We start from the raw sequence: 14,153 nt of genomic DNA on the forward strand, positions 1-14,153 counted from the left end.
CAAATGGTGCCCTCTTCAGGTCAAGACTCAGAGGTGCGCCCTCTGCTCTCTGACCGACGAGACTGCGGGGGTGGGCGGCTGTGAGACGGCCCGATAGTGCTAAAAACTGATTTGCAACGCAAAGTAAGAAGTAAGGACCTAACTATTAAGCTGACAGAAATGGCAGGGAAGTCGGAAATATTGCTCAGCTTCACAAGAGTCGAGCGTGACGGCGTTAACATGCAAAACGTGTTTAACCATAGTTAAGTACAGCAGCGAGTCAGGGACGAGTGGTCTCAAGAGACACACTTGCAAGGCAAAGTCCGTAAAGAATCAGCAACAGATCTCTTTATTCATCAAACGCAAATTACCTTCGGGTCTCAAGTGTCGTCTGACCAACAAAATTGCTCGCATGTGTACGGGAGTGGGATGGGAGTGGGAGCCATTTTACCGGGAGTGGGATGGGACAGGATTTTTTTTTTTACTCTGGCCTGGGATTGGGACGGGACAAGATTTTTTCTGTGGGAGTGGGACGGGACAGGAGTGAAAATCCACTCCCGTGTCACTCTCTAGTCCGTACCGCTAGCGTCTACCGGGAGTCACGTGACCAGATCTCGCGTATCTGATTGGCAAATGACAAGTGCCGTATCCGTAGTCCACAGGCTACGGGTATGGGTCCGTACCTCTAGCAACAACCTTTACACTCAGCACATAAATTATCAACATGGAACACTTTACTTTGCACATAGTACTTTGATTCTTTTTGTCACGCAACAGACAGGGAACCTAAGCAGCAGGCAAACAGGCTGATGGATGATAAAATGAGGATTTAATAAATGTTTATGAACAGAAAGGCACTCAATGAGAGAGGCACAGGAAATTAACAGAACGGAGAAAAACTAAGCAGAACTAAGGGCGGACCTGATGGCCGAGGTGTAAACTAAATTAAAACTAAACCAACAGGGGAGAGGGAAATCACAACTGTCCGGGGTTTAGGAGACGAGGTGGAGAGCTGAGCTGAGGGGGCCGAAGGTGGGGGTTATGGCGATGGTCGAAGAGCAGGCAAGGTAGTCCGTAATCCAGACAGCAGTGAACTTGCAGTGGAGAGCGGAAGGTGCAGAAGGTACGGCGTGTGGCGTGTGGCGTGTGGCGTGTGGCGTGAGGCGTGTGGCGTGAGGCGTGTGGCGTGAGGCGTGAGGCGTGAGGCGTGTGGCGTGAGGCGTGTGGCGTGTGGCGTGTGGCGTGAGGCGTGTGGCGTGTGGCGTGAGGCGTGTGGCGTGTGGCGTGTGGCGTGAGGCGTGTGGCGTGAGGCGTGAGGCGTGAGGCGTGAGGCGTGTGGCGTGAGGCGTGAGGCGTGTGGCGTGTGGCGTGAGGCGTGTGGCGTGAGGCGTGTGGCGTGTGGCGTGAGGCGTGTGGCGTGTGGCGTGAGGCGTGTGGCGTGTGGCGTGAGGCGTGAGGCGTGAGGCGTGTGGCGTGAGGCGTGTGGCGTGAGGCGTGAGGCGTGTGGCGTGTGGCGTGAGGCGTGTGGCGTGAGGCGTGTGGCGTGTGGCGTGAGGCGTGTGGCGTGAGGCGTGTGTGGCGTGAGGCGTGAGGCGTGAGGCGTGAGGCGTGTGGCGTGAGGCGTGAGGCGTGAGGTAATGATCCCACAGAGAGCCATGATGAGAGCCAGGCTTTTATATTGCGCTGATTGGGACTCGTCTCAGCTGTGGAGCTGCCCAGCTGCTCGTAGTTGGCTTGATGAGCCACTTCAGGAGTGGGAGGCGTGACACTTTTTGTTTTTAAGAGTACTTTTATCTGTTTCTATTCTTATTTACATTGTGGTTAATTGTTGTGTTCTTCCAGACAAACTTCATTGTACTTCTGCACAATGACAATAAAGCCTCTTTATCTTTAAATTAATTCTTTTTCCAGTAATTTCACCTGATATTATCTGTAATTTTACAAAATACGATAAACAGCCATTTAAAGCAGTGTTTACCATTTTTCAGTTTGTCATACACATATACTTTTTTGTAAATATCTGTAAAATAACGATGTAATAATAATAATAATGATATTTAGTGCTGATTTAAAACAGTAAAAATAACAACAAAAATGTTTAAAATGATCATTTTTTGCTGATTTCAAAAACACAACAACTGTGTAGTTTTAGGGTAAAACCTGTAAAAGAACAAATCAAAAGATAATTTTTTATGTGGATGTTTTACTTTTCAGTTTTTACCATTAATATGTAATTTTACAGTCAAACATTCTGAACATTTTTTATGTGTAAATTAAAATCTTTTTTCTGTGATGTGACCAAATATTATTTACATTTCAGTAGAAGTCATGAAATGTGGTGTCAAAACAACTTACTTTGATGTTTTTCTAGGTTCGGGATTGAAAAAATACAGAAATTTGCTGCTATTTGATATGAAAAAAGTGTAGCCCAGTGGTGAACTCGAGTAATGAATACATAAGTATTAATGTAAGAAATGCCTTAACCTTCGTGTCGTTCTGCGGGTCAAAATTGACCCGTTTTAAAGTTTGAAAATGTGGGAAAAACATATAATTTCACAGTGAAACTTCTGATGTCCACATTTTCTGCATTGTTGGGAAATCTTTGAACATTTTTTGGTGGAAAAAGTAGAAATGTTAAAAATGTTTCTTTAAGAACATTCACATAAAAATGTGAATGTTCTGAAAGAAAATATTAGAAGCTTTATTGATATACATATGTATATCTATCTATCTATCTATCTATCTATCTATATATATATATATATATATATATATGGAATCACTTTAGATATTTTTAGGGTTTTTTTGGAAGATTTTTAATTCATTTTTTGAAAATATTTTTAAAAAATTTCTTGTCAAATCTGAATGATTTTTAAAAAACAAAACTATTAAGGAATTATTGGAATTTTCTTCCTGAAAGTTTTGCAATTTCTATTTTTAGAAATTTGGTGAACTATTTGGATTTTTTCAGACAAGGAAATCATAGTTTTTGGTGCTCGTAAATGAAAACAACAGGAGGGTTAAGTTCTTTTGAGATTACTGTACCAGTCCTGCATTATTTTACTCCTGCTGTGTTACGTTGCTCCTATTGGTCATTGCCGCCCGTATTAAACAGGATTGGCTGTTAGTGTGTCTGGGGGTGGGTGCTCCTGACCCGACGGAGTGACCCGGTGGAGAAGGCGGGAACGGGCTCTCTCTTGGCTGGTCTCCTGGCAGAGTAGGAAGCAGAGCCTGGTGGCGCCGATATTTTTTGGCTGGAGCAAAGCTGAAGTAAGCGGGCACAGACTCAACAACCCCGGGCAGGAAACTCGGAGAATGGAGCTGAAGACCCGTAGGTTCAGCCGCCGGATAAGTGGTGAGTCTGAGGCCAGAGGACCGAGGACGGGAGCAGTGGAGGGAAGCGGGCGAATGGAAGCTAGCGCGGCTAAAGCTAGCGCGGCTAATGCTAGCGCGACGGCTAGCGGCATCACATTCCTGCCCTTGGACCGTGGATATTTCAGCGCACTCAGTGTTTTGTTGGACCAAACAGGCCTGTGGTTTCAGACTGAGCTCCAGACTGTGAGTAAACTTGGCGTGTGTGTGTGTTTGTACAGCTATCATTGTGAGGACTAGTGTGAATTTTTAACCCTTGGAGTGAGGTCCAACCTACCTTTCACTACAATGAGGTCATCTATATGCTTCTGACAAAATTTCAGACTGGACCTCACAAAGACAGTAAACCCTAAAAAAAATTGTTTTCTGAGTACACACACGTTTTACTCTCTATCACCACCTAATGTACTGTACCCAAGTGAGAAAAATGATCCTTTTTTTTGTTTTTTTTTTTTGCCTCTAAAGGCCTGAGCCAGAAAAACATGTTTTGCTCTCCGTCTCCCTCTTTGGTCGTTGCAGTTACTGCACCCAAGCGGCCATTGCAATAGGAGGAGACAGAGGAGTAAGTTGAAGCATGTTGTATGGAATGTCATGGTAGTTTAACATTTCTCTCTCATTTTACGAACAATGAAAAAATAGTTTGAATTTAATTGACTTACATTTATGATAGTGAGTCTCATAACCTTAAACCTCTTTCAATGTAAACTTCTCGTGACTTGAATTCTGACTTGTGTTTCTTCTCCATGTGTAAGCTGCCTGTGAGTAATGTGTGTGAGGTTATGGCCAATCAGACAGCATATTAAGCAGGTTCATTCTCTGTTTTACTTCTCTTCATTTTCTGTTTTTTTTTCTCTGCACAGTCAGTGCACAACAGAAGCATGTACAGTTCAGAATCAGAATCAGTTTTGTTGTTACTGTACACAATATAATGTCATTATTACTGGTATTTTTTAAAAGGAATTATAGAATTTAAGCACACAGTAAATACGCAAACAGAGTATGACAGTATGAAAATATAAATAAGGAATTTAAATAATTTGTGGTCACATTACACTACTGTTATCACTAGGGCTGCAACAACGAATCGATAAAATAGATAATAATCGATTATTAAAAGTGTTGGCAACGAATTCCATTATCGACTCGTATCGCACGATTCATGCATCACTCGCCATGTCGTAGAGCCGTCTACTTCACCTGCAGAGCTTTGCCAATGCTGGCTGACGGAAATGAAGTTTTGTTTTTTTGAAAAAAAAAAACCTCCACCTGCAGAGCGAGTTGAACAGAGCGAGGTGGAGGCGGAGCGGAGGCGGTATTTTCAAAGGAAAAGTAAATTCAACGGAACGTGCCTGACACGAAGAAAACTGTTTGTCCTCAAAAATGTGGGAGCATTTCACGCTTCACAAAAAAAAACATGTAACATGCGAGCTTTACAAAAGTGATGAGATGTCACCGGAACACCACGATGACGATAGAGCACCTGAAACGCAACATGTCACGGATGAGGATGAACAGAGCTCAACAGCAGGGTAAGTCACTGCACTGTCCTACGTTTGTTCTGTTTTAAAGTGAGGAAACGTAACTTCAGTCTCTCTGCTAGCTCGCCTGATGCTAGCGTTTGCTTGTTCGCTGATTAATGATAGTGATAGGGTGTGTGTGCGTGTGTGATACTTTTTATTTCACTTAAATCTGCTTAACCCTCCCGTTTAAAAGTTTGAAAATGTGGAAAAATACATACAGTTGAGGTCAAAAGTTTACATACACTTGTAAAGAACATAATGTCATGGCTCTCTTGAGTTTCCAGTTATTTCTACAACTCTGATTTTTCTCTGATAGAGTGACGGGAACAGATACTTCTTTGTCACAAAAAACATTCATGACGTTGGGTTCTTTTATGACTTTATTATGGATTAACAGAAAAAGTGACCAAATCTGCTGGGTCAAAAATTAGGCTAGTGCATTCTCCTGCTTCAGTTGTGAGACCTCAGCCTTACTCAGCCTAAGCTGAGCCTGGTCTTCGCTCTGGATGACCGGTTGTTTGGCCCCGGCCTCACTTTGGACCACGTTGGCCCGTGTTGTGGTTGGAGCTGGTGTCTCTGAAGTGGTGAACTGAATTGCACGTTCTGCTTGTTGTCTCTGAGACATTGTGAGACCTGAATCTCCAGAAATGAAGAAAGTTTGTCGTTTGTCGATGCTGGTCGCCTTCCGATCATTCGAAGAAAACAGCTGCACTGACTCTTGAAAGTACGTGAAAGGTTCTGACCTGCCTCAAGTTTAAAGACTTTCAACACAGCCACCATTGATCATTTGCCTTTGACGTTGCCTAGCAAAAGGGAACACACACACACACATTCAGAACTTCAGGATCAGCAGAAGATTCTAGAACTCTGCTTCTAGAATGTTCCATCTTCTCTGCTAAACCAGGAAATCTGTGTGTGTGTGTCGTCGTGTGTATTCTTCAATTATGTCAACAACCGTTCATCCGATCCATTCCAAACTTGGTGTGTCAGTCGCTGGGGTCTTGAGGAAATGCAGCGTTGAGTTTGAAGCAAATCAGAGGAAGGAGGTTCTCATTGTACATGTAAATATCAGCATTTTTACGTTTGCTGTTTGTTGGCACCACAGAGAATCACTGAGTCTGAATAAATCTGCATGTGTGTGTAAATGTGTGTGTTTGTGTGTGAGTTTGCGCTTGTATGTGTGTGGTCTAACGGTCGCAGCGATGAATTTGAGTGTGTTTGTGTGTGTGTGGGTCCACCATTGCTGCTTCTAACGTTAGAGACAAAGTTCCCGCCCTTGGTCCTGTTGTTCTGGTGACCTGGTGGTTTTTGTTTTTGTGTCTTGGACATGGGGACTGGGGGGTTAGAGCTGTAGTGTAGTGTAGTGATGAGAGGGATACGTTTAGATTAACACTGTAACTGGTCATTAGGACTGTTTGGGGACAAATTGAGGGTGAAACCAACAAGACTTATCTGAATAGACAAAAGAGTATTAATTTGTTTTGAGGAGAAAGTCTTCTTCATGTTTCTGTTTTATTGTGTATGTTTTGTGTTGGAGAAATTACTTGAGCACATCTTGTATTAAACCCAGCCTCTAATCATTTAATTTGGCCAAAACTAAAAAAAAACTCTCTGGGTCTCATTCTTGATTAGAACCTTTATTTGATGTCTATTATCTATTTAGTAGTTATGTTTAGATTCACGAACCCGAGCACCCACCATTCTCAAGAAATCCTTACCATAGAGTGGCTGTACACGGGTTACAACAGCAAATCGATTAAATTGTTAAAACTGATCATTAAAACCGTTGGCAGCAAATTTTATTATTGATTTGTTATTTTGCTTGATTTATGCGTCACTCGCCATGTCGTAGAGTCGTCTACTTCATCGACAGAGCTTTGTCAATGCTGGCTGACTGAAATACAGTTTTTTGTTTTTAAAAACTCCACCTGCACAGTGACTTAAACAGAACGAGATGGAGGCAGAGCGGAGGCGGTATTTTCAAAGGAAAAGTAAATTTTGCAAATGAAACATGACGATCACGGAGAAAACTGTTTGACCAAAGACCTCAAAAGTGTGGGAGCATTTCACGCTTCACAAAACAAAAACAAACATGCGTAACATGCAAGCTTTGCAAAATGAGATGGCACAGGAACACCACGATAATGATAGAGCACCTGAAACGGTATCATGTTTGAGTCACCGATGAAGGAGCTCATCAGCAGGGTAAGTCACGACATCATCCTCCATTTGTTCCGTTTTAAAGTGAGGACACGTAATGTTTGTCTCTCTGGTAGCTCGCCTGATGCTACCATTTGTTCGCTGATTAATGACAGTGATAGGGCGTGTGTGTGAGATACTTTTTGCTAAGCAACAGCAACTGTCTGTCAGTTAGCATCCCAGCTAACTGATTCAGATAATAAAGAACATTAACCTCCAACAAACCCAACATTTTAGAAGGATTTTTGTGGTCGTTTTGAGCCACATTTTGGTCATTTTACGTCATTCTCTACCATAGTCTGGTTGTTTGTGATTTTATGGTGTTTTTAGGTATCACTTAGATGTTTTTATTTTTTTCTTTCCAATCAATTTGTGTCACATTTTGGTGGTTTTACATTATTTTGTGGTTGTTTTGGTTTTCACTCAACTATAGCTGCACGTATTGATTTTAATGACAGTAATTACCAGGTGAAGCAGATCAGGACACTGGAGCTGCTTTTTAATTTTGTTTAATGTTTTAGTTGTTTTTAGTGAAATTTTGGCCATTTTCCATCATTTTGTGGTCATTTTGCACCATGCTTTGGTTGTTTTTAGTGACGCTTTGGTAATTGATGTAATTTATTGGCCATTTTGGTGCATGTTTTCGTTGTTTTTAATGATGTTTTGGTCATTTTACATCATTTTGTGATTGTTTTGCATCACAGCTTGGTAGAGTTTCACAACATTTTGATCATTTATTGTCATTTCATGGTGATTTGTACCATGTTTTGGCTGTTTTAGGTGATGTTTTGGTCAAATTGCATCATGTCATACAATGCTTTTATTATTTTTAGTGACATTTTGGTCATTTTGCATCATTTTGTGGTCATGTTATACCATGTGTTGGTTGCTTTTAGAGATGTTTTGGTCATTTTACATTATTTTGTGGTCATTTTGTACCATATTTTGGTTGTTTTTTAGTGACATTTTGGTCATTTTCAGTCATTTTGTGGTCATGTTATACCATGTGTTGGTTGCTTTTAAAGACGTTTTGGTCATTTTCAGTCATTTTGTGGTCATTTTTTTACCATGCTTTGGTTGTTGTTAGTGATGTTTTGGCCGTTTCACATAATTTTGTGGTTGTTTTCTATCATATTTTGGTTGTTTTATGTATTTTGCTGGTGTTTTTAGGTCATATTTTGATAATTTTATGTGTTTTTTCAACTCTCTAGTCATTTTGCGTCACATTTAGGTCGTACATTATTTTGTAGTTGTTTTGTGTCATGGTTTGGTTTTCACTAAACTAAAGGGTTGTACCTGCTTTGATTGCCAGGTGAAGCTGATGAGGACTCTGGAGCTGCAAAACGTGCATTAAAAAATGATAAATCTGGACCCACTTCTCTGGACTTCAAGGACCTGGAACTCTGGAAATATTCACAGTATGAAGGTAGAAGTCTGATAATCAAGAAAGTAACTGTAGCTAATGCAGCAGCTTTGGGTTTTTTTTCATGTTATATTCTAATATTGTGGTGAAACCTCCAACCTGAGCAGGTCGGTGTTTATTTACAAGCGGCTTTGTCCAGATGAAGTACAGAATCTGTCGGAGTGAATCAATAAACCTCCTCCTGGTCTCCGTCCTCTGAGAGCAGTTTATCAGCTCAACACAGTAATTACACCCACACACACACACACCCACACACACACACACTGAGCTTTGTGTGTTTGTGTCTGCTGCTGTGCAGTGAAGTGATGCTGCTGCACAAACATCCATTTATCTCAGTCCCAGTGTTTGTCATGTGGAGAGACACTGAACAACACAAACACTGCAGCACAGCATCCTGGAAAATCACAGCGAAACACCAACAGCAGCTCCATAGTCTCACTGGATCCAGTTTATTTAATTACAGGACAGTTTGTTGTTGCATTCTGCTGTAGGATGTGAAGATTACTGAATTGAATACAGTGTTAATATTATTCTTGTAAACAATACAAACAACTACAAAATGGAACAAAATGTTCACTAAAAAGAGACGCAAAGAGACCAAAAAAATGGCCTCAAAGAGAAATCGCCTGAAAATGGTATAAAATGACCACAAGAGACAAGATAACCACAGACAAATTCACTAAAAAAGCAACAAGACACAAAACAAAAATGACCATAAAAAATACTAAATTTAAGCAAGAACACAAAACAACTAGAAACATACGATCTCAAAAAAGAGACACAGAAAGGAATAGACAAAATCACCACAAAGACACACAATCACAACAAAATGGCATACAAACAGTGAAAACAGACACAATCAGTACAGAGACGTAATACAACCATAGAGACACAAAACAACCACAAAAAGATGCAGAATTGCCACAAAGAAACACAAAATCACCAAAGAGGCCCAATCACAAAAAATGACATCAAACTGCCACAATGAGACATAGACAAACCATAAAATGATGGAAAATAACCAAAAACTCACCACAAAGAAACACAAAGTCACCAAGAGGCACAGCCACCAAATATGACATCAAACTACCACAGAAAAAACTTAAAATGATGCAAAATAACCACAGCAGCATTTTGAGGAATTACACACGTGGACAAAATTGTTGGTACCCCTCAGTTAAAGAAGGAAAAACCCACAATTCTCACTGAAATCACTTGAAACTCACAAAAGTAACAATAAATAACAATTTATTGAAAATTGAATAATCAGAAACAGCCATCACTTTTGAATTGTTGATTAACATAATTATTTTAAAAAAACAAACTAATGAAACAGGCCTGGACAAAAATGATGGTACCTCTATAAAAGATTGAAAACTATTTGACCAGAGTGACATGATTAACTCAGGTGTGTCATTTAATTGACATCACAGGTGTTTCCAAACTCATAATCAGTCAGTCTGCCTATTTAAAGGGAGACAAGTAGTCACCCTGCTGTTTGGTGAAAAGGTGTGTACCACACTGAACATGGACAACAGAAAGCGAAGGAGAGAATTGTCCCAGGACATCCGAAAAAAAATGATAGACAAACATCTTAAAGGTAAAGGCTATAAGACCATCTCTAAACAGCTTGAAGTTCCTGTGACGACAGTGGCTCATATTATTCAGAAGTTCAAGACCCACGGGACAGTAGCCAACCTCCCTGGACGTGGCCGCAAGAGGAAAACTGATGACAAATTGAAGAGACGGATCGTTGGAATTGTATCCAAAGAGCCCAGAGCAACCTCCAAAGAAATTAAAGGTGAACTCCAAGGCCAAGGTACATCAGTGTCAGATCGCACCATTCGTCGTTGTTTGAGCCAAAGTGGACTTCATGGGAGACGACCAAGGAGGACACCACTGCTGAAAAAAACTCATAAAAAAGCCAGACTGGAATTTGCAAAAATGCATGTTGACAAGCCACAAAGCTTCTGGGAGAATGTCCTTTGGACAGATGAGACCAAACTGGAGCTTTTTGGTAAGGCACATCAACTCTATGTTCATAGACTCAAAAACCAAGCATACGAAGAAAAGAACACTGTCCCTACGGTGAAACATGGAGGAGGCTCAGTAATGTTTTGGGGCTGCTTTGCTGCATCTGGCACAGGGTGTCTTGAAAGTGTGCAAGGTACGATGAAATCTGAAGACTATCAAGGCATTCTGGAGAGAAATGTGCTGCCTAGTGTCAGAAAGCTTGGTCTCAGTCGCAGGTCATGGGTCTTCCAACAGGACAACGATCCAAAACACACAGCCAAAAACACCCAAGAATGGCTGAGAGAAAAGCGTTGGACTATTCTAAAGTGGCCTTCTATGAGCCCAGATCTGAATCCCATTGAACATATGTGGAAGGAGCTGAAACATGCCATTTGGAGAAGACACCCATCAAACCTGAGACAACTGGAGCTGTTTGCTCATGAGGAGTGGGCCAAAATACCTGTTGACAGCTGCAGAACGCTCATTGACAAATACAGAAATCGTTTAATTGCAGTGATTGCCTCAAAAGGTTGTGCAACAAAATATTAAGTTATGGGTACCATCATTTTTGTCCAGCCCTATTTCATTAGTTTGTTTTTTTAATAATTATGTTAATCAACAATTCAAAAGTGATGGCTGATTTTGATTATTTAATTTTCAATACATTTTTATTTATTGTTACTTTTGTGAGTTTCAAGTGATTTCAGTGAGAATTGTGGGTTTTTCCTTCTTTAACTGAGGGGTACCAACAATTTTGTCCACGTGTGTAACTCTGTGAGACACCAACTGAAGCTCAGACAGTTACAGCAGCTAAATGTTCATTAACAGGAACAGGAAGTCTTTAATTTTCATGGTTTTAAAGATTAATTCATTCACATTCCTCAGGTCAGTCTTGATATATAACATTTCTACCTTCAGGTTTCTGCAGAGAATCAAGATGATGATGGAGAAATAACAAATGTGAAAGCAGCTTTAAGCATCTCCTCAGTTCTTCTCCTTATTTTCATAAAAAAACATTTTTCTATTTGGATTTTTCAATAAACCAGATAAGAGTTGAACATAATAAAATCTGATTTATCTGACAAACCTTCACCTTCCAATCAGTTTTTTTTCATCTTCTGGATTTATTTTCTAAATTAAAAACCTTCACAGTCCTGCAGCCGAATTGTTTCAGAACCAAATTAAAAGATAAACTGGAGCCATCCATAAATAATATATACCAACTGTTTTTATACATTTATTCATCAGGTGTCGATATCGTCAAACCTCAGTGTCTCTGTCAGAAAATGGAAAGCCACACAGTTTCTAGGTGATTTTAAGATCTTTTTATAAAATGAAATCGGGGACAGTGTTTAGGAAGTTAGCACAGCAATCACAAACTGAGGACATCTCAACTTGTGAGGACATGTTTTTAGGGCGTCAGAAAAGCAACGACAAATCAGGACATCTTGCCAAGTTAGGACATATTTTAGGAAGTTACAACAACTATGACAAAAAATGTACAAATCGCCAAGTGAGGACATGTGAGGAAATTAGAACAGCAGCGACAATTCGAGGACTTCATGCCAAATGAGAAAATATTTTTTAGAAATTACAGCAACAATGACAAAAACAGGACATCTCGCCAAGTGAGGACATTTTTTAGGAAGTTAGCATAGCAATAGCAAGCCTAGGACATCTCGCTAAGTGGGGACATATTTTAAGAACTTTAAGCAACAATGACAAAAAGAGGAAATCTCACTGAGTGAGGACATATTTTAGGAAGTGAGAACAGCAACAGCAAATCAAGACATCTCTCCAAGTGAGGACATTTTATAGGAAGATAGAACAGCAATGACAAATTGAGGACGTCATGCCAGGTGAGGACACTTTTGCAGAAATTACAGCAACAATGACAAAAAGGAGACAACAAATGAGGACATATTTTATGAAGTTAGAACAGCAACGACAATTTAAGGGCGTCTTGTCAAGTGAGGGCATTTCTTTTTGGACATCAGAACAGTAAGGACAGACCAAAGACGTGTTGCCAAGTAAGGCATGTTTTAGGAAATTAAAACAAAACTAACAAACTGAAGACAGCTCTCCAAATGAGGACATATTTTAGAAAAGTCGAACAACAATGACAAATCGAGAACATTTCGCCAAGTGAGGACGTATTTTAGGAAATAACAATGACAAAAGAGGACATCCTACCAAGTGAGGACATATTTTAGGAAATTAGAACAGCAACAACAAATCGAGGATGCCTCACCATGTGAAGGCATTTTTTACTAAGTTAGAACAACAATGACAAAAGAGGACATCTCGCCAACTGAAGACATGTCTTCAGAAATTACAACAATGGCAAAAGAGCAAGGTTATTTTTTTTTTTCTTTTTTTAGGAAATTACAACAACAAATTGAGGACATCTGACCAAGTGAGGACATCTTACAAAATTACAACAACGGCATAAGGAGTATATCTCGTCAAATGAGGGCATATTTTATGAAATTAGAACAGAAATAATGAACAAAGGATACTTTGCCAAGTGAGGACATTTTATGAAATTATAACAACAAGAATGGACATCTCACCAACTGAGAACACATTTTACGAAATTGCAACTACAATGACAAAAAAAAGGACATCTCACCAAATGAGAACATATTTTATGAGATTAGAACAGCAATAACAAACCGAGGACATTGTGCCAAGTTAGGACATTTTATGAAATTACAACAACAGTGACAACAAAGAACATCTCACCAAGTCAGGGCATATTTTAGGATGTTAAAACAGGAACAAAAAATCGAGGACATCTCACCAAATGAGGACATATTTTAGAAAATTAGACAAGCAACGACAAATTAAGGACATCTCTCCAAGTGAGGACTTTTTAGGAAATTACAGCAGTAATGACAAGAATGGACATCTTGCTAATTGAAGACATTTTACAGCATTACAACAACAGTGACAACAAAGGACATATCGCCAAGTGAGGACATATTTTTAGAAATGACAGCAACAATGACAAAAAGATGAGGACATTTTATGAAATTACAGCAATGACAAAAGAGGACATCTTGCCATGTGAGGACATATTTTAGCAAGTTAAAACAGCAATAATGAATTGAGAGCGTCTCGCCTTGTGAGGACATATTTTAGAACGTTTGAACAGTAATAACAAACTAAAGACATCTTGCCTAGTGAAGACATTTTTTTTTTTTTTAGAAAATTAGAACAGTAACGACAAATCGAGGACATCTCTTCAAGTGAGGACAAGAGGATGTAGTTGCTCTGTTCAGGAGAAGAAAAATCTATTCGTTGAGTCTGTAATGAGCAGCAGAAAGTGAGTCGATGCTTCGAGACTCAGAGGAATAAATCTATTTAACTGTCCTGCAGATATCTGACATCTGTATTCTGTGTTAAAGGAAGGTCAGAGCGTATTATCAGAAACCTGGTGTTTAACTGAACAGTTTGATTCGAAATAGCAACATGCAGCTAAATACAGCAGATTTCTGACAACATTATTGTATGACAGACGGTACAATCTTACACATTCCTGCATGTTGTAAATATTTCTATTACTGCTTTTATAATTCCTGGGATTTTCTTAGACTACTTTTAAATTTTATTTTACTGACATCACTTGCTTTTGTCATCTTTTA

The 14,153-nt window shown here is 39.8% G+C and overlaps 2 protein-coding genes across 42 annotated transcripts in view; one reads left to right on the forward strand and one right to left on the reverse strand.

Moving 5' to 3' along the window:
* The window catches only part of LOC127534328 (GTPase IMAP family member 9-like), a 268,581-nt gene that overhangs the window by 214,802 nt on the left and 39,626 nt on the right, over positions 1–14,153 (forward strand). For 10 of the 41 annotated variants that reach the window (XR_007942409.1, XR_007942410.1, XR_007942411.1 and 7 more), the window contains exons 1-2: positions 3,548–8,496; positions 8,601–8,715. The exons of 20 other annotated variants lie outside the window; for them this stretch is intronic. The gene's annotated coding sequence lies outside the window, so the exon portion shown is untranslated. 11 more of the 41 variants (XR_007942418.1, XM_051949222.1, XM_051949225.1 and 8 more) reach the window with 6 other exon arrangements.
* LOC110969288 (uncharacterized) overlaps positions 1–14,153 on the reverse strand; it is a 50,339-nt gene that overhangs the window by 22,649 nt on the left and 13,537 nt on the right. The window contains exon 4 of the mRNA XM_051949681.1: positions 981–1,724. Within this exon, the coding sequence (XP_051805641.1) occupies positions 981–1,724 (744 nt within the window). The remainder of the gene's footprint in view (positions 1–980; positions 1,725–14,153) is intronic.

The sequence above is a fragment of the Acanthochromis polyacanthus genome, chromosome 6 (assembly GCF_021347895.1).
Source record: "Acanthochromis polyacanthus isolate Apoly-LR-REF ecotype Palm Island chromosome 6, KAUST_Apoly_ChrSc, whole genome shotgun sequence".
Classification (NCBI taxonomy): Eukaryota; Metazoa; Chordata; class Actinopteri; family Pomacentridae; genus Acanthochromis; species Acanthochromis polyacanthus.